Source organism: Macrobrachium nipponense, chromosome 8 (assembly GCF_015104395.2).
Source record: "Macrobrachium nipponense isolate FS-2020 chromosome 8, ASM1510439v2, whole genome shotgun sequence".
Lineage (NCBI taxonomy): Eukaryota > Metazoa > Arthropoda > Malacostraca > Decapoda > Palaemonidae > Macrobrachium > Macrobrachium nipponense.
Genome location: NC_087203.1, coordinates 109,896,126 through 109,914,714, shown reverse-complemented (window position 1 = coordinate 109,914,714; position 18,589 = coordinate 109,896,126). Strand labels below are relative to the sequence as shown.

The 18,589-nt window shown below is 37.9% G+C and overlaps 2 protein-coding genes across 3 annotated transcripts in view; both read right to left on the bottom strand.

Annotated features, from left to right (window-relative positions):
* The window catches only part of LOC135223180 (uncharacterized), a 64,093-nt gene extending 62,192 nt beyond the window's left edge, over positions 1-1,901 (bottom strand). The window contains exons 1-2 of the mRNA XM_064261684.1: positions 1,657-1,901; positions 1,252-1,521 (exon numbers count right to left, since the gene is read on the bottom strand). Coding sequence (XP_064117754.1) covers positions 1,252-1,521; positions 1,657-1,901 — 515 coding nt within the window. The remainder of the gene's footprint in view (positions 1-1,251; positions 1,522-1,656) is intronic.
* Positions 1-18,589, bottom strand: part of LOC135222958 (homeobox protein php-3-like) — a 657,411-nt gene that overhangs the window by 281,063 nt on the left and 357,759 nt on the right. The gene's annotated exons all lie outside the window — the stretch shown is intronic.

The window sequence follows — 18,589 nt, the reverse complement described above, 5'->3', positions numbered from 1 at the left end:
TATTATGGACTTCTTGAGGTGCTGTAAATCACTTGTCCAAAAAAAAAAAACAGTAAATAAAGAAACTTTTGGAGAAAGAAATGAAAAAAACAAAAAGAGTGCAATGGAAGTTACGAGGCGAGGTTGGAGGTTCTTTCGTATATAATATATATATATATCTATATATATATATGTATATATATATATATATATAGATATATATAATATATATATATCGTTTTCGGACGCAGGCACGCGTTATGGAAAATCATGTGCAATGCATTTTGTCAGGAGAGAGAGAGAGAGAGAGAGAGAGAGAGAGAGAGAGAGAGAGAGAGAGAGAGAGCACCTGGTCGGAGAAACGTGTCCATTCGAGCCATCACCTTGGCACTTAAAATTGGATATAAACTCCAATATATGGCCCTTTGATGATGGACAAATGATTTACTGTCAAAACAGTGAAGAGGCAGCGTTTATAGGACCAGTACAAGAGGCACGATGCTTCTGGAATTTTATGAGCACTCATGGTCATCAAAGGGTCAGGATAAATTCATTCATTCCACCCCCTTCCCCTCTCTCTCTCTCACTCCCCCGACCACAACCGCAAGAGTTGAGTGAGAGGGAAAGAGACAGACTCAGTAAGAGAACGGCTGACGAATCTCGTGCATGGCAAGAGACAGCCTTCCAAGGAAACAGTTAAAAACTGAACGCACACACATAAACTCGTCCTCACGACACAGCGATGGGGGCAAACAAACACTGGTTATGTCACACGCGTCTCTTTTGCACGGCTATCGGCATCTTGCAACAACATTTTTCACAGTGCTTATATATATATGTATATATACGTAAGTTCTCACACTTGGGAGGTTTCGCCTCGTGACGTCACTGGACCTAACGAACGTGAAGGCGAAGTGGACGAAGTACAATTAGATGAGGAGGAGTATTCCGTTTTCTGTCTTCCTTTTGCTCCCTTCCTCAGAAGGAATCAGTCCAAAGAAAAGCAGCACATCACATCACCAGCTTATATTATTACAATAATAAAAGGCGTCGGTGTGGAAGAAGAAGAAGAAGAAGTAGAAGGCGTTCTCCTCAGCAAACCACAAACCACTAAGGCATAAAACATCGCGACTCCCAACACACTTGATATATATATACATATACGGTTCCTTACCTTTCGAAGAAAAAAAAAACACCCAATTGTCGGCGTCCACTTTGAGGAGAAGTAATCCAATAAAAGTAGCGACTGCGAGGTATATAAAACGCCGTCACAGAAGCACACCACCAGCAGCAGCAGCAGTAGCAGGAGCAGTGGTGGTGGTGGTGGTAGGAGTAGTAATAGAGAAGAAGTGTCTGAGAGCAGCAGCACCACCGAGCCAGGCCGAGGAGGAGGAGGAGGAGGAGGAGGAGAGCACGGGCGGTGGAGTTGCAAGTTGCAAGGGAGGCTGGGGGAGAGTGGTGGCCGGCCGTACGTCTCTCTCTCTCTCTCTCTCTCTTTCTCGGGCAGGCAAGATGGCGGCGGCGGCGCTTGTGTTGGTTGGCCTGTGAGTGAGTGAGTGTGTGCGTGCGTCCGAGCCTCAGTGGGTGTGGGTAGAGAGTCTCACTCACACTCTCTCTCTCTCCCTCCCTCTCTCTCTCTCTCTCTCGTTGGCCGATCCTCGCGCGCCTCGCACTCACTGGCTGATCCTCGTCGCCGCCTGACTGGCTGCTGCCTGCTGGTGCTGGTGGTGCTGTGCCTCCTCCGTCCCCGTGTACCACCCGGGTCCCCGGGAGGCGATCCGGGACCCATCCCGGGACCCTGGCACCCGGGCCCAGCCGGGAGTAGCTAGGGCCGCGCGATTCGGCGGCGCGCACACGCACACGGCGGAGTTCTTCTTCTTCGCCCGTTCCGCCTGGGACGGGCCTTTTTCAATGGGGTTCATACGGACCGCTTTTCACGTCCCCCTTTTCTTCTGTCCTTATTCCCTTCTTTCTCTCTGGGATTTTAACCTGCCTATGGGTAATTTCATGCAGCTCAAAAACAGCATAAACCATTCGCGGGTATGAATATACTCTACGTAAATACGAAAGCTATAATGTTTTGTTTACGAACGAAAGCGACGCAGCTGACTAAAGCATCTGGGAATAAGCGATGGGAAAAGAAAGAAAGAGAGAGGTAGAGAGACAGAGGCTGAGAGAGAGAGAAAAGAAAAAAAACTCACTCTAGCTGTCTGTCTCCTGAGATAAAGAAACTTGACGCAAAACACAAATCTGTCATTCTCCTTGTACGAGACGTATTCATATCTGGTTCCTGGTAAAAGGGTCTAGAAAGGCAGAAGTTATCTATAAAAAAAAACATCATTCGACATTTTCTCGCATCAGGAACAAAGTTTTAACGTTTTGCTAACCTAAGATAGCTTGAATGTTTTATATCTCAAAAGTATACTGAGGTTTAATCAAGTAACTTCTCATCCTTACCAAGTTTTAATTTATTTTTTAGATCCAACTTCAGATTGCAAACGTTGACAGCAAAATTTAAGGGAAAATACGCGTTGGCAACTCAAGGGTCAGAGCTGTCAGGATGCAACAAAAAATAGATAAAAAAAAGCTGTTGTTTACAAAGGATACTTCAGATAACAGAACCCAGAGAGTAGAATAAAAGAGCCAGAGAATCTCCGGAGATGATATCGGGGGAACATGTAAAGTGAGAGAGAGAGAGAGAGAGAGAGAGAGAGAGAGAGAGAGAGAGAGACGGGGCGAGCCATGAGCGAGCCAACATAGCAGGAGATGGCTCCTTGGCGTTCTTCACCAGTGAGCCGCAAGCCCTGAATCAATATGGCCGCTTCTACCAGCCAATGGCAGGCCGGGCCTGGCAGAGTGGGCGGGGCTTGGCACACCTAGCACTCATTTGCTAAGTTTTAAAACTTGCCACTGCTACGCTTTTCATCACTGAAATGGGACAAACGCCAAGGATTTGGAATAAAATCGTCATTCGTCTTTGAAAACTTATATTAACGGGAAATAAACCTTCAGATATTGCTTTTATAGCAGCTCAAGGTTTGCGGAGCCTTCCCTACTTCCGACCCCCGGCCGACCTGATACGACCTCTCCGCGACCTGGTGCCACGACCTGACAATGGCTAACTTACCACCACTCCCAGTTTTAACAATTGCTGGTTTTCTCCGACTTTCTCATCACGTCAATTAAAACTGAAGCAAATTGAAGAATGGTATATATATTTCCAAATTCCAATAGCGAATTCCTCCATCATGAAAATTCGACACTTAGCCAGGGGGTATGGTTAGTGATCAACAACATAGCCCGCTAAAAATGCCCTTAAATATCCAAATTGATTATCATTCTGTACATGGAAAATTTTTTTTACTGAGTGAAATTAACACCTATTATTTAAATATTGAAGATCAATATTTATATAAATATATATACATACATATATACAATATATATATTTATTTATTTATTCATTCATTCATAAATATTTGAGTGCGCAAAGAATGATATTCTGACGGAGAAGACCAGAGTCATAGCCTCACAATTTTTTTTTTATTATTTTATTTTTTTACTATTATTATTTCACAGTATTCCAGAGCACAATCTTTTATCTGCTGGATGTCAAAACGTTATAATAAATTCTAAACAAAATAACAAATAGTAAATAGTATTTCTATAAATAAAAAGAGAGGACCTCTGCTAACGGCAATTTTTTTAAAAAAAAAAAAATCGTAATTTTTTTTGTTTAATCAAAAACCGTCCGATGCCCCCCAAAGAAAAAAAATTATAGATATAATAGAAAGAATTGAGAAACCATAACCTCTGACAAGGACAGCCATAGATAGGCACGTGAAGAATTTTAGCCGATGATTTTCAACCATTCGGTGTAAAAAAAAAAAAAGTACATTTCATAATGAAACCATCAGAAATTCTCTCTCTCTCTCTCTCTCTCTCTCTCTTTCTGACTTGCAATTTCGAACATTAAATTATTTTTTTCCTTCTGTGGTGACAGGAATAATTTAATTTATCATTAATTAATTTTCAAATTATTTTTCTTCTTCTATGATGACAGGAATTCATCAGTAATTAATTTTCAGTCTTTCACAGTTAAGTTACCTGAAAGCAACGGACTTCGACCAAAATTGGGACAGAATGGAAATGCAAAATTTTCTTTAGTGTTATTGTGACGAAATCATTATTACGTGGGATTCAGTTCTTCAGAATTTCAAGTGAAATCAATTCAATGTCCATTAAAAAGAAAAAAGAAAAGAACATGAAATGCTATTATGGGTGAGGTGGTTCAACTCGGGCTGTAGAGTTAGGGTGGTTGGATCAGGCTGTAAGTCAGATTTTAAGTCAGATTTCCAACAGGTTTTGAGATCTTACATACAGATGGCGCCACTTCGGTAATTATCCCTGCCTCAACAAGTGATTATGAATATCACTACACAAAATAGTCAGCAATGAAAGTAATATATTTCTCTATTACTAAATTTATTCCTGCCTCAAATAATGATCATGATTATCACCGATAAATTTCAACTTCTTCGAATTTTAGGACACTGACAATAATTCGTTAAAAAGTAAATAAAAGAACCTATGGTGCTTCTTTGCAGGCCGTTTCTTTCGCACAAAATACCCATTATACTTTTCACAGACTCAAGCATTTCAATTCCTAAAGCATAGGGCAAGAGTGAACCTTGGCATCCGGGTATCATGACTGAGGTATTTCCGCTTATGAAACTCGGTCAAATATTTTCCAATCTAAAAATAGGAAATAATATGAAAGTACGATTAAATAAAAGGAAAATAATTGCCTTTCTTATACTACTTACTTAACCATTAATATCTTATTTTTATAAATCCTAAAAAAACTTTACAATAAAAATTAGGTTTAAAGAATGCAAATGTAGGGTCGGCGTAATCTTGCTGCAGGTTATGTGCTACAGATACCGTCTTATAAAGAAACTTGGATGTTTGACAAGTTGAAAGTCAAACAAGAGATAAAATAAATAACAAATTGTTTATAAGTCACTATGTCACAACTGGCACAAAACACGCAAACACACAACATATTTATGTACATATGTATAAGCATATCATATATATATATATATATAAATATATATATTTATAATTATCATATTTATATATATTTATATATATATATATATATATATATTTATATATATATGATATATATATGTATATATATATATATATATTATATATATATATATATATATTATATACATACACACAAACAACAACCATACATATATATATATATATATATATTATATAATATATATTTATTATTATATATAATTTATTTATATAACTATATATATATATATATATATATATATATATTATATTACAACCACATACCATACACACACATACATACATACATTATTATTATATATATATATATATAATATATTATCTATATCTTATATTTTATATATATAATATTATATAATATATATATATATATAATTATATATTATACACACACATACACTACACATATATATATATATATATGTGTGTGTGTGTGTGTGTGTGTGTGTGTAATATTAAACTTGTCTGTACCGCACGTTATTCATTTCCTGAAAACTGGTGCCATTATTCAAACAAACACGCGTACACAAATACAAGTACAGATCAAGAAGAGAGAGAGAGAGAGAGAGAGAGAGAGAGAGAGAGAGAGAGAGAGAGAGAGAGACGGGCGTAGCCGCTCTACATACAAGAAACCGCATTTGAGTAGAGCCGGAGACCAGGCATAGCAACTTTTCTCTCTGCAATGTCTTCTACGATCGTCTTCTCAAGTGTGTGAGGGTGATTTGTTCGAGTTGTAACTGTGTATTTATCCTTTTTTATCCTTATTCTGATTATTCCAGGGCCAGAATGTTTACCGACAATTGCTCCAAATATTATGCGTGTCTTCTTTGCCAGCTTAATCGGTTACTGGCATGAATTTCTGCGATCTCCGTAAAATTTTTTTAACTATTGTATTTCTCACCAAAAAGACAATATGCAGCATAAGAAGGACGTAGGGTGTATGGTTAGCAGGGTGAAGAAAGTGCTATGTATGTATGTATGAGTTATTAAAAAAATATTTTAACGATACTCAGTTCTCAAAAATAATTCTACGTCTCCGATATCTAGTCAATCTACTGCGCCACTCATTGTTTTATCGGTAATTATAGCATGCATGATATATTGACGTCAATGCAACATAAGATGTGAATATCTGAAGGACTGGAAAGTTGCTACAAAGTAACAAAAGTGAGGATTTTGTCAAACATACGAAAGAGGATATGGCTGAAATTTTTGGATGGGTCAATGGAGTCGATCAAAATTCTTAATTAATTGAAGCCTCAGTTTGTCTCGCAATCCGCCCATCTTTCTGATGATAATGTTTTGTATTTTAATTTCTCTAATTCCATCGACATAAAATTCATGGCTTTTATTATTATAACGTACGTCATCGTTATTTTCTACATCACATTTCCAGCGTTTCTTTCCGTTTCCTCTAAAAATACTGCTGCACGCTTGTCATGTGGTTGTATGAATCCACAACCTGATTTGTGTACCTATTCATTTCTAGCCTTTAATTGTTTAACGACTGTTATTTATTCTCATTATCTCTGTTCTCTATTTCTCCATAAACCGAATCCCTTTCGGGCCTGGCCAAGCCTAATCCCCAATCGGGACTCCGTCTGCTCATTTGTTTCTCTTCAAATTTTATCATTCACTTCATGTTCTCTCTTCCTTTCGAGAATTTCACTTTTTTATGTGTCGTCAATAGATCCATCGTCTTCCTTATCACAAGATCTAAACTCCAATTAAACATGATATAGTTACGTTCCAAAGCCATTTGCACTTTCCAATACCTTGTTGCCCGATTATTAAATTACTTATATGATGAATTATATTCTAAGGAGAAACAGAAACACGCAAAAAATGTACGGATATACATATTAAAAATATATAAGTACCTCTTTCTTCTTTAGGAATGGACAAATGCCTTCTTAGACAAGGTATCACTTTCAAAATTATTTTATTTCTACATTTTTTTTATAAATTCCTGGAAGCTTTTCATGATGTCGAGTACCAAATAAAGACACCGTTGCTCTTACATGATCCGAAAGTTCCTTATAACAATAATAACCTAATCCTTACTTTTTTTGTTACAGTAAAAGTGATTCCGATGAGAGATTTCCTAACTAATGTGCATGAACTGGTAAATGAAAATTTCTTGTGGATTTTGAAAAGTTGCATTTAACTTTACCTCTCTCATGTACACAAGTTTGCATATGCAAATCATCAATCATTACGCTTCATTACATCAACTTTACATGTCTTTAATCTTCAGCAGTCATGCCACACGTACTTAGCCAAATTTGCCTGGGTAAGGATTATAACTTTTTTTTTTTTGCGGGGCGGGAGGGCCTAAAGTGATGCCCTAAAGATTTTTTAAATTCTTTTACATAGATGAGTGTCGATGAAAAGTTTAACATTTTGTTGGCTTATCATCTGAACGACGGCAAAAGGGGAACCAATCATTTAGGATATCAAACGAACGAGAGAGAGTGAGATGATTCGCTAATCTGTTAATTATGTCTTCATTTCCTAATTGTGAAATAACATTTGCCAACGTAATTTATTTTTTTAGATTACATATACTCGTAGTTTTCAACAAATCATTTATAATACATTCACGGTTTTCGACAATTCCGTCATACTAAGAAGCACCGTGATTTAGATATCTTATATTCTCTCTCTCTCTCTCTCTCACACACACACACACACACACACACACACGCTTACATATTCATGGTTATCAACAAATCATTAATAATATAATCATAGTTTTCGACAATTCATTCATTCTAAGAAGCACCGTGATTTAGATATCCTAACCATTCTCTCTCTCTCTCTCTCTCTCTCTCTCTCTCTCTCTCTCTCTCTCACACACACACACACACACGCACGTACAAATGAAAGCGAAAGATATCATCAAGCCTGGGAGCTAAATAACACTGGTACTTAACCGCTGCCATCATCTCGACCAGAAGAACTTGAAAGGGAAGAGCGTCGGGCCTCTCCGTTGGGGTAGTGGCCCGTGGGAGAGGGAGGGGGGCTATAGTGAGGGGGGAGGGGGGGGTCAAGAAGTTACGGATTCTCTCAATAATGGCGGTTTCCTGAAAGATGGACCATTTGCGTATTCTCCGAAGTCCGCCAAATGAACCAACAAAGAGGGAGCACGGCGGGACTGCACGGATATTACGTCCTCGGAATATGAAGATGGCCGAAGATGGAGGATTTCAAAAGGCAGCACAAATTAGTGAAGAGAAGCGATAAAAATATCAAACAAAGCAGAGATGATCGGGAGAGGAATGTATATAAAACAAGAGACTTGTTCTTCCAAACCTGATGCAGACTCCATATGTTGCTCACCTGCCGACTTTAATTCAGATGTGTTCTCGTTTCTACTGGTTCTACCTAAAAAAAAAAAACTCCCCAGGTGAAAGTCAATTTCAATATGCTGCTGCTAAGGATAGTTTTTCTTCACCACTTCAAGAATTCCATCAAACAGACACCTTTCAAATACGCGTAAGTTTACTAAAGTTGTTCTGACATACTTAAATCCTGGGTTTGAAGAGACAACTTTATTTATTTACTACAATGAAAACTGTACACAATAAACTGGCATTGTAATCTTAACCTAAGTCAGAACTAAAACATATTCTCTCTCTCTCTCTCTCTCTCTCTCTCTCTCTCTCTCTCTCTCAGACACACACACAACTCAAATCTATCTCTGCTTCCCTGTCAAAAAAAAAAAAAAAAAAAAAAAAAAAAAAAAAAAAATAGTGGTTAGACAATGTATGGTAGAATGAATAAACCAAAACTATTTTAGATGAAACTTTAAATATTTCTTGGGCCACCTTCGAGCATTCATATGATGTTACCAGCAAGGCTGTGGAACATCCGAATCATAAGTATATCTTAGTTTAACCAGACCACTGAGCCCGAAGGATAAGATATTTTTACGAGGCTAGGAACCAATTGGTCACCTAGCAACGGGACCCCGCAGCTTATCGTAGGATCCGAACCACAGTATATCGAGAAATGTATTTCTAATCACCAGAAATAAATTCCTCTGATGCCACGTTGGCAGAGAGGGGCGCGAACTTGGGCCACCAAATCGGTAGGCGAGCACGCAACCCATTCATCCAACAAGGAACTGAGTTGAAGACAGGCCAGTCTTCATGTTAGGTGGGCTGCATATTGAGATGAAGGCACCGAAAACAATGGGGAACTAATGGCATGAAACCCAACCAAATGACAACAGCAGCTCAAGATTGTTCAGCTCTAAAGAGATTATAACTACCGTTGCTCCCTAACAGAGCCTTCACTGGAGTTTGAAGCTTGACGCAGCCTGATAGCAGGACCACCCCACAGTTATACAGGGTGTCCATAATGTCCCAGTACCATTAAAAGCAATAACTACTTGTAATGGTACTGGGACTTTATGGACACCCTGTAGTACTGGTATATTTTACACGCGTTAGACCTACTCATGCGCGTCTTGCTACAGTCACTGCCAGAAGCCTCTTTCTCTGCATACCTTGATGACCTCATGGAGCTAGGCTAGTGGGTCCATGTGAAGGATCATACATAATAAAATAGGCGGATTCTACTTCACCCGAGAAATATGGCTGAATTCCAAAGGACGCAACCTATCAACGATCACGAAGGCAGGAAACTTTAATGTCTAGAACACTATAACGGTGTATTCCTCACAGCTACTGACAACCCCATGAGAAAATGAACACTTGCAATAAAGATGATAGTTCTGTTGGCCTCACAGACTATCCATCTATCTGCGCTGCTTCAATGGATGGTAGGAAGATCAGAGGTTGCCTGATCTATAAAAGGATTTGATTGTATCAACAGTGAATCGTGAGTATCTCATGTTACACGTCACTTCGACTAATGAACAAATGTCCCAGGCCTTGCAAACCAAAGATGTCTTCTTTGGTCAGGTCAAAGGTACCAAAGATATCTTCTTTGCTCAGGTCAAAGGTGGGCACTGGGAACCCTTGCACGCGTCTTTGAAACCTGCCACAAGAGCAAGAGGTTGAGAAGGGATGCGATGATGTGTGGTACCTTTAGGTTTCTATAGCACAATAAAATAAGGGTGAAAAAAGGAATAAATATTAACTTACATTCTGGTCGGAACCGTTAACAATGTAAATACAAAAACAGACAATTTGGATATTTACATGGTGTGCGTATGATGTTTTAACGGGCGAAGAAAATCAAGGTACCTATAAAAACAAGGTTTAGTTGGTCAGATGGTGATTGTACCCTTAAACAAAACACGAGGTGTGGAGTATCGAAAGGTTACTTGTAAGTATTCATGTCCATCTGCAACTTTCTGCTACAGTTCGTCATCTTTCATCTCCGATGGGGTAGGACTGGTTCTAGTGGACGAGTTGCAAGAGTTGATCGCGAGACAAAAGAAATCTTTCCTAAATTTCCAAATTTGAAATCTGGATCATAAAAAAATGTGAAATAAGAGACAGGGATCATTCTGCGGACACGTTTTATACCGGTCAAGGCCTCAAACCTGTAAATAACTGAAATCTAGAAATCTCAATAAATTGCCTGTTTCATGGAAACAGTAGTGCAGTAAAATAAAAAATTAACAAACGATGTCCTCATCTTCAGTACTGCATTAAATCTACCTATGACTAATGCAAAAACTGATCAGAATATACAGCTGCCCCTGACTGTTTTTGTAATAATAGCGGCCACGGTTGCATAAGCCACTTTTTTGGGATACGTTCGGTTGTAAGTGTACCAAATATGGATCATTTTTTCATCACAAAATACACAATTATCTCCCTTTTTAAGTAGAGTTTTATACTGGGTGCCTCATCCCGGTCTGTAACATCCGTGTCGCCTCTTGTCACATCAGCAATGAAACATCTTCCCTGCCTATCAGTCAACTTGTGTGGGTCAAAACCAGCTTAGTAAGCTGAAGATCAACACCTCTATATGTATATATTTGTGTGTGTGAGTGTGTGTCTTTACGACACGCACGTAAATCAGTAAAAAAAAATCATAGCGAAGAACCTACAGCAGGAAAGTCTTCTTGTTACAAGATTTATCTAGACTAACGCAGCTTGGAGAGAGAGAAAAAAAAGAGAAAAAAAGAAAAAAGTTTTAAGCCAAAACGGAGCTTGACTGGAAGAACATGTCTCCTTAGCTATTCAAAGCATGAGAGAGAGAGAGAGAGAGAGAGAGAGAGAGAGATTATATAAATCATCAGTATGCCTTGGGGGCAGGTGGTTAAGCTACCCGCTGCAAGATACACACGCACTCTCACATGTACATACGAGCACGCGCGCGCGCTGATTATTACGATGTTTCTCGTTCTTCCATTAACACCGCAATTCTCGGAATCCTTACAAATCAGTTTCGAATCTCTCACAGGGACATGCAATGCAATGCAATGTCACAAAATGAGTTGGCAGAAAAATCAAGAGAGAGAGAGAGAGAGAGAGAGAGAGAGAGAGAGAGAGAGAGAGAGAGAGAGAGAGAGAGAGAGAGTTCAAATCTTTTTATTTTTCAAATTTGTATTCGCTTTTCACGTAAAATTTTATAATATTTACAACAGGTAATACACATTATTAACATTAAAATACTTCAGTTCTTGAGTCAGACCATTCGTGTGACCAGTTTGGTGTTAAAAAGAAAGCATTAAACACATGTGTGTACGTAGAGAGAGAGAGAGAGAGAGAGAGAGAGAGAGAGAGAGAATTCTTCCCAAAACCAGCTGGTGAAGAGAAAGTAGGTACATGCCAGACTATGTATATGGTGAACCATGAAAAAAATATATATCACAAGAAGAATATTCCATTTAAATTTCTTGACGATTTCTACATTTATAGTATAATATACTCATTTTAAATAAACACATAAGGTGACCAAGTAAACTCTAGTACATTTGTAGCATAATATATTCATTTTTATATTCATTTTAAATAAACACCTAAGGTGACCAAGTCAACATTCACCCCCCTCTGGATAACTAACGAACAAAACTCGCAGGTTCCTGACGATGTTTGGAGTCCCTTAAGTCAACAGGACCCGGGAACCCGGGTGGGTGCGTCCCCCGACGGCTGGGAGGCGGCCGTTTCGTACTCTAAAGGGACCCAGGCTCTGAACAAGATCCATACGCAGTCTCCTGTCACTCTGTCGGATTTGAAAATAATCCCAATCAAGTATACGACGACATCAATTACCAGACAAAACCCAACTGTTAAGTAAGCAAAAAAATAAATAAGCAAATAAAAAATAAAATATAAATATTAATAAATAAAAAAGTCTAAAGGACTCCCCAGCAGATTCTTCGTGATGTAAAGAATTCTTAATGGAAGTGAACATTCAGCAGGATGATAAATAAAAAAAATAAATAAATAAATAAATAAATAAAAAACGATTAAAGGACTCCCCAACAGATTCTTCGTTATGTAAAGTATTCTTAATAAAAGCCAACATTCAGTAGGATGTTAAATTCAAGGTGCTGCTGTCACAAGGTAATGATCAATAACTTATCATTATTTACAGACGTCCAACCACTGTGGCAAATAAACATCCTTCTCTGACAGAAAATCGTACAATGTTGGCTCTCTCTCTCTCTCTCTCTCTCTCTCTCTCTCTCTCTCTCTCTCTCCTTCTCTTCTCTCTCTCTCTCTCTATTTGCTTAGTTACTAATAATCTAAGATTTCCTACAATTATATAAATCGATCCTAAAACAACGACAAATCCTTTCCCTAAATAAGGAAACTAAATCCACACGAAACTATCATAGTTACTATTATTCAGAAGATAACCCCTATTCATATGGGACAAGCCCACCACAGGGACCAGTGACTTGAAATTGAAGCTTCCAGAGAATAGCATGGCGCTCATTCGAAAGGAATAACAGAAGGAGATGGGAAATAAATACAGAGAGGAGAGAGATCAGTCATCAGAAACGAAATCACAAAGTCAAGAAGAGCAAAAGCGCACACATGTGAGGAGTCCAATTGGAGCGACAGATGGAACTGGAGTAAACGCTCTTTGACTCAAGTGCTGCTCCTCCACCGGGAACAAGCTGCAAGATGAGGCGAGATTGGCGTGCATATAAGATGGGCGTTTTATGTACACAAATAGTGCCCGGGCGTAATTGAGATAGAGAGCTTTATGCCTCGCGATAAAATAAAAAAAAAGGTGAATTTTTTTTTGTTTATTTACTTGTTGTTGATTTCCTTTTTGTTTACCGTCCCTTCCCTGATACCTAAAGTTTTGTTACATTGCTTATGCAATGAGGTTTTTTCGTTTATAGTTTATTTGTTTTTATTATTTTATTTGTTGTTTGTTTGTTTGTTTACCGTCCCTTCCTTGATACCTAAAATTAAGAATAATTTGTGCAATGTGGTTCTGATTTGCAATTGAAAAGTTGAACCAGCAATTTTAGATTAATTATGTACGAAAGATGTGAAAAAATTACAACTGAAATAAAATTTGTGCATGAAAATAAAAAAAAAAGTTGAGCTACATGTATGACTGACCAATGTATATTATACAGAAGTCAGTTGGCCAAAGAGTTAAGCAAACTAATGCAAAAAAAAAAAATAAATAAATAAAATATTCTATAAATGAACATATGAATGAAAATCCTAAACTAAAACAAATGGCTAGACAAAGTGATGCGCATTTTGTGTGGTAAAAGGGCCAAGTAGTCACATACCATGAGTTGCTTCCCTCTTACAAAGATTTCTTCCTTCTTAGATATATGTTAAAATTTAGTTAAATCGTTGGGGTATCTAATACAACAGAATATCATGGTGCTTTTATGTTCTATTGACAAGGCCCATGAAACCTCAGTAAACACTTTTCTTTTTTTTAGAACATCGTAATTACTTAACAGAACGTATTCGCAAGTCCTTAGCCTAACTGAAATTCTTTAATAAGCTTTCCAGATATTTCAGGGGACAGACAGACAGACAGCTAGAACGGACGATAAAGATGAATTTGCATTTCCAAGATTTCACTGCAAAAAAAAAAGATGGAAAATTAGCTGTCATGAATAAATGTAAATAATGTGGAAGCAATTAAAACATAACATACACAATATATATATATATCTATATATATATATATATATATATATATATATATATATATATTACATATATATATATACATAGTATGTGAGTGAACGAGTATATATATATATATATATATATATATATATATATATATATATATATATATACATACACACACACACACACACACACACACACATATATATATATATATATATATATATATATATATATATATATATATATATAGTGTGTGTGTGTGTGTGAGGTTGTGTACAAGAACGAGTATATCCTTCTTAATATTAAAAAAGACAAAGAAGGTAAAGAATCACCAGCATTCTTCAAGAGAAGCATCTTTATGGAGGAAACCCGAGTGCGGCAGAATCACAGCAGCGGCGTCCAATCCAAAGCAAAAGGCAGAATAAAAAGATGTGCATTAATAATGGTTCCTTTTCCTCCGGACCGCTGGGGTCTACAATGTCATAATGCGGTTTGCAAAGACCCTTATTCATTAATAGTCAAATAGTGTACCCAGAAACACGCGGCAATATTCTATAAAAGCTTCGAGGCTTCTTCAAGATTATCCCTGCATTAGTGGAATTGGTTTTGTAATGTAGTGAATCGATCTTCCGGAAAGCTATGCTGCCCTTCTTTGCATTTCGAAACTATCGTCGAGAAATTTTACACACACACACACACACACAAAATCTTGCTTGATTTCACAAAAATGCAATGGAATATGAAATTTAGGCCAACGCCCCGGCGCTGGGACCTAAGACGCCATTCGGTGCTGAAAAGGAAATAGTGTTAGACTTTAAAGGTGCAACAAGAGAAAAACCTCGCAGTTTTACTAGTTAACAATAGTTAGGAGAAGGTGGAATAAGATGGAAGAAAGAGAATACGAGCGGAAGTGCAGTGAAAGGAATGAAAAGGGCTGCAACTAGGGGCAAAAACCTTAAGTAATGCCTACAGTGCACCATGTCAGGTGCACTGACGGGGGATTTCACAAGAAGAAAATTCATAGTCGACAATAGTCATGCTATGTGTATCACTTTACCTCGTTACAATCCGCGAAATTCAGCTCCGTTTCAAAACAACCTAATGAAGGGTTCAATTTTCATAAACAAACCACCAGCGTCACCGCCCCCCCTTTTTTTTAACCCTACCTGCCAACCGGTTGTTTTGGTAAACGTTTAATTTATGAATCGTTGAAGGGAACGTTTACTATGTGCCAATGAAGTGATTTCCCCGACGCCGTCGACTTTTAATGGCGTCTTTTTATGCCAGTGAAAATCCTGAGATTCACCGCCAAGAAGGCTGCCGTGAAAACGGACACCGCGTTCGGCCCATGGTTCCTCCCTCCCGCCCTCTGCCCCTCCCTCCTCATCCCCTGGCTCTCACCCCCTGTCCCCAACCTCCTCCTCGTCCTCTTCCCCAGCTTTTTCGTTTAACAAAATGTGCTCCTTTTACTCTCTATGGCCTTCCCAGCATCTTTACTTTCTTTTGGAATTGTTGGGCATTCACTGCCTTTTTAACGATGGGTTATTGTTACGCTTCTTCATCTTACCATTTAGTATATTTTCGCTTCTTCATGTTTACTATTTAGCATATTTTCGTTGTTGTAATTCCTATTCACAACAGTCCAAGAATAATTTCTGTTTGTGTTACGTACCTCTGCCTGTCCTTCGCTAAAAGATTAATCTTCCGCTCCAGATTTTCCATACATCTACACAAAATATCCATTACATTTCCTAACATACATCTTCATAAAATTGTGTGGACAACTTTATTTTAATACATGAACAATTAGCATACCAATTTTCGATTAATTTCACCAGTTCTACATAGAAGAATGCACTGCCTCTTGCCTCATATGGCATCTTCCCTCACTGAATTCCAGGACTTAGTGAACCATGTCCTGAGAAATTTTTTATCTACTAATGGAACATAGCTAAATTAGTGGCAGTAACAATACACACACACACACACACACACACACACACACACACACACACATATATATATATATATATATATATATATCTATATATAGAGAGAGAGAGACGAGAGAGAGAGAGAGAGAGAGAGAGAGAGAGAGATGAACTCTTCTTCGTTTTTGCCAAATCTGAGAGACCGGGCTCTAAGAACGGGCTTTGGGGTACTGCGCTATGATAGTGCATTTATATTTTGCACTGATTGATTAAGTGAATAACTCGGAAAACACAAAACAGTTGGTCTTTATCACCATCTTTCGTTAAGTTATTCTTTTTATCGTATATCACAGGTCAGTACATATCTAAATGACTATAGTTTTATCAGTTCTAGATCACAGAAACCATTCCTTTTTTCACTGATGCCAATCCAGGTTGTCTGCAGATCGGTGTTTTAGATATAGTTGGCCTTATACCAGCACGGGCTCTTGCTCCTAGAGCAGACCGTAAATGACAGCAAATCGGTCGAAGAGATATATAAGAGGGAGGAGGGCAAAGACTTCCCTGGGTTTCCATATCCGTTGAGGAATTCCTTCCTGCAGACATCAACACCTCCCCCCGTTAGACACGAAAGGTGACTGATGACCTGCCTTCCACATGACCTTTCACCGCAAAAGCTTCTCATCCCACGACCTTCAAGGTCATAAAAGGAGGAGCGTTTCCTACAGATGTATATATGTAAGGCTGGGCACCGAAAGGCTGGCGTTGGCTTCAGGAAGAATAGGATACCTCTAGGGGGAAAATACCCTTCTATTTGGAATTAAAAGGAAAATACCCTGCTCTTTGGAATTAGAAGGAAAATACCCTGCCCTTTGGAATTAAAAGGAAAATACCCTGCCCTTTGGAATCAGAAGGAAAATACCCTGCTCTTTGGAATTTAAAAACACACTTCTTACTGTCACGTGTCTGTCTCCATTTCTTGAATGGCCAAGACTATTTTGAGGGGAGGAGGAGGAGGAGGAGGAGGAGGAGGGGAGGAGGAGAGGAGGAGTAGGAGGAGGAGGCTGAGGAGGAAGGAAAGGAGGAGGCTAGGAGGAGGAAGAAGGAGGAGGAAGGAGAAGAGGAAGGGAGGAGGAGGTGAAAAGGGCTTGTAGTAAACCTGCTGATGGATCTCGGAGGTTATATGCAAGGTAATAGGTAAATGTCATTTTATGTACCTAATTCTTGTAAATGAAAACACAGCACTTATAATACGTTATATTATTATATGTTAATCTTATTTACAGTACTGTATAAGATCTTCAAATGATGAAAACGAAAAGACGGTCATCAAGTTTAAAGTTCACGCTCCTCCACAAAAAAATAAATAAATAAAGAAATAAATCAATAAAGTGCGCCGGAGGGAGGAAGGAAGACAGGGAAGGGGGAGGGGGGGGGGGGGTGTTGGGAGTGGGTAGTGTAAGTCAATGATAAGACCCACGAATAAACGAACCCAACATCCAAGCCAATGCAACTCATTAACGACGATAATTGAGGCTGCCATAACAAACGTTTAACAAGCATAAATTCCCGTCACGCTATTTTCACTAATGGATCGTTGGAAACAGCTTCATTTACAATGTTTGAGTTAATATTGTATCTCTTTTTAATCCTGATATTATTCGTTGACCTTTTGCCTGCTCACCCATACGCATTTGTTTTCCGTATCGAATCATTTTTTATTTGATAAAAGCGCAATATTACTTTCCATTTAACACTCGATATTCGTTAATCATATCGTGCGAGAGACGATTTTTAATAGCATGAACAGCCTAGCAAAATAAATCGACTCTTTTTATCTCATTTCAGCGAACATCAAACACCTAAGAAATCACTTGTTGTATACAACACCAGTAATCCTGCAGAATGTTTAAATAAAGTAAAACTGTCAAGGAGGAAATAGAGCAAAAGAAATAAATTACCAACATAATGGCCGAACAATTTCATTAAACCCCACTTTCGTAGTTAAACATGCTATCTCGCTCAAGAACCAGGAAATAGGCGAGAAACTTGACTTTATCGCCAGGAAAGAGAGAGAGAGAGAGAGAGAGAGAGAGAGAGAGAGAGAGAGAGAGAGAGGATAAATATACGAAAATTTTTGTTCAAAAAGGTACACTGAAAGAAACTATACATATATACATACACACATATATATAAATATATATATATATATAATATATATATATATATTATATATATATATATTATATATACATATATTCATATGTATATATTTATAATATATATATATATATATATATATATATATATATATAATATATATATATAGGTATATAGTATATATAGATGTATATATTTATTTATTTTTTTTACATCTACCATTATGAGCACAATAGTTTCGTATGTTATTCCCTCCTCTCTCTCTCTCTCTCTCTACACACACACACACACACACACACACACACACACACTACATATATATATATATATATATATATATATATATATATA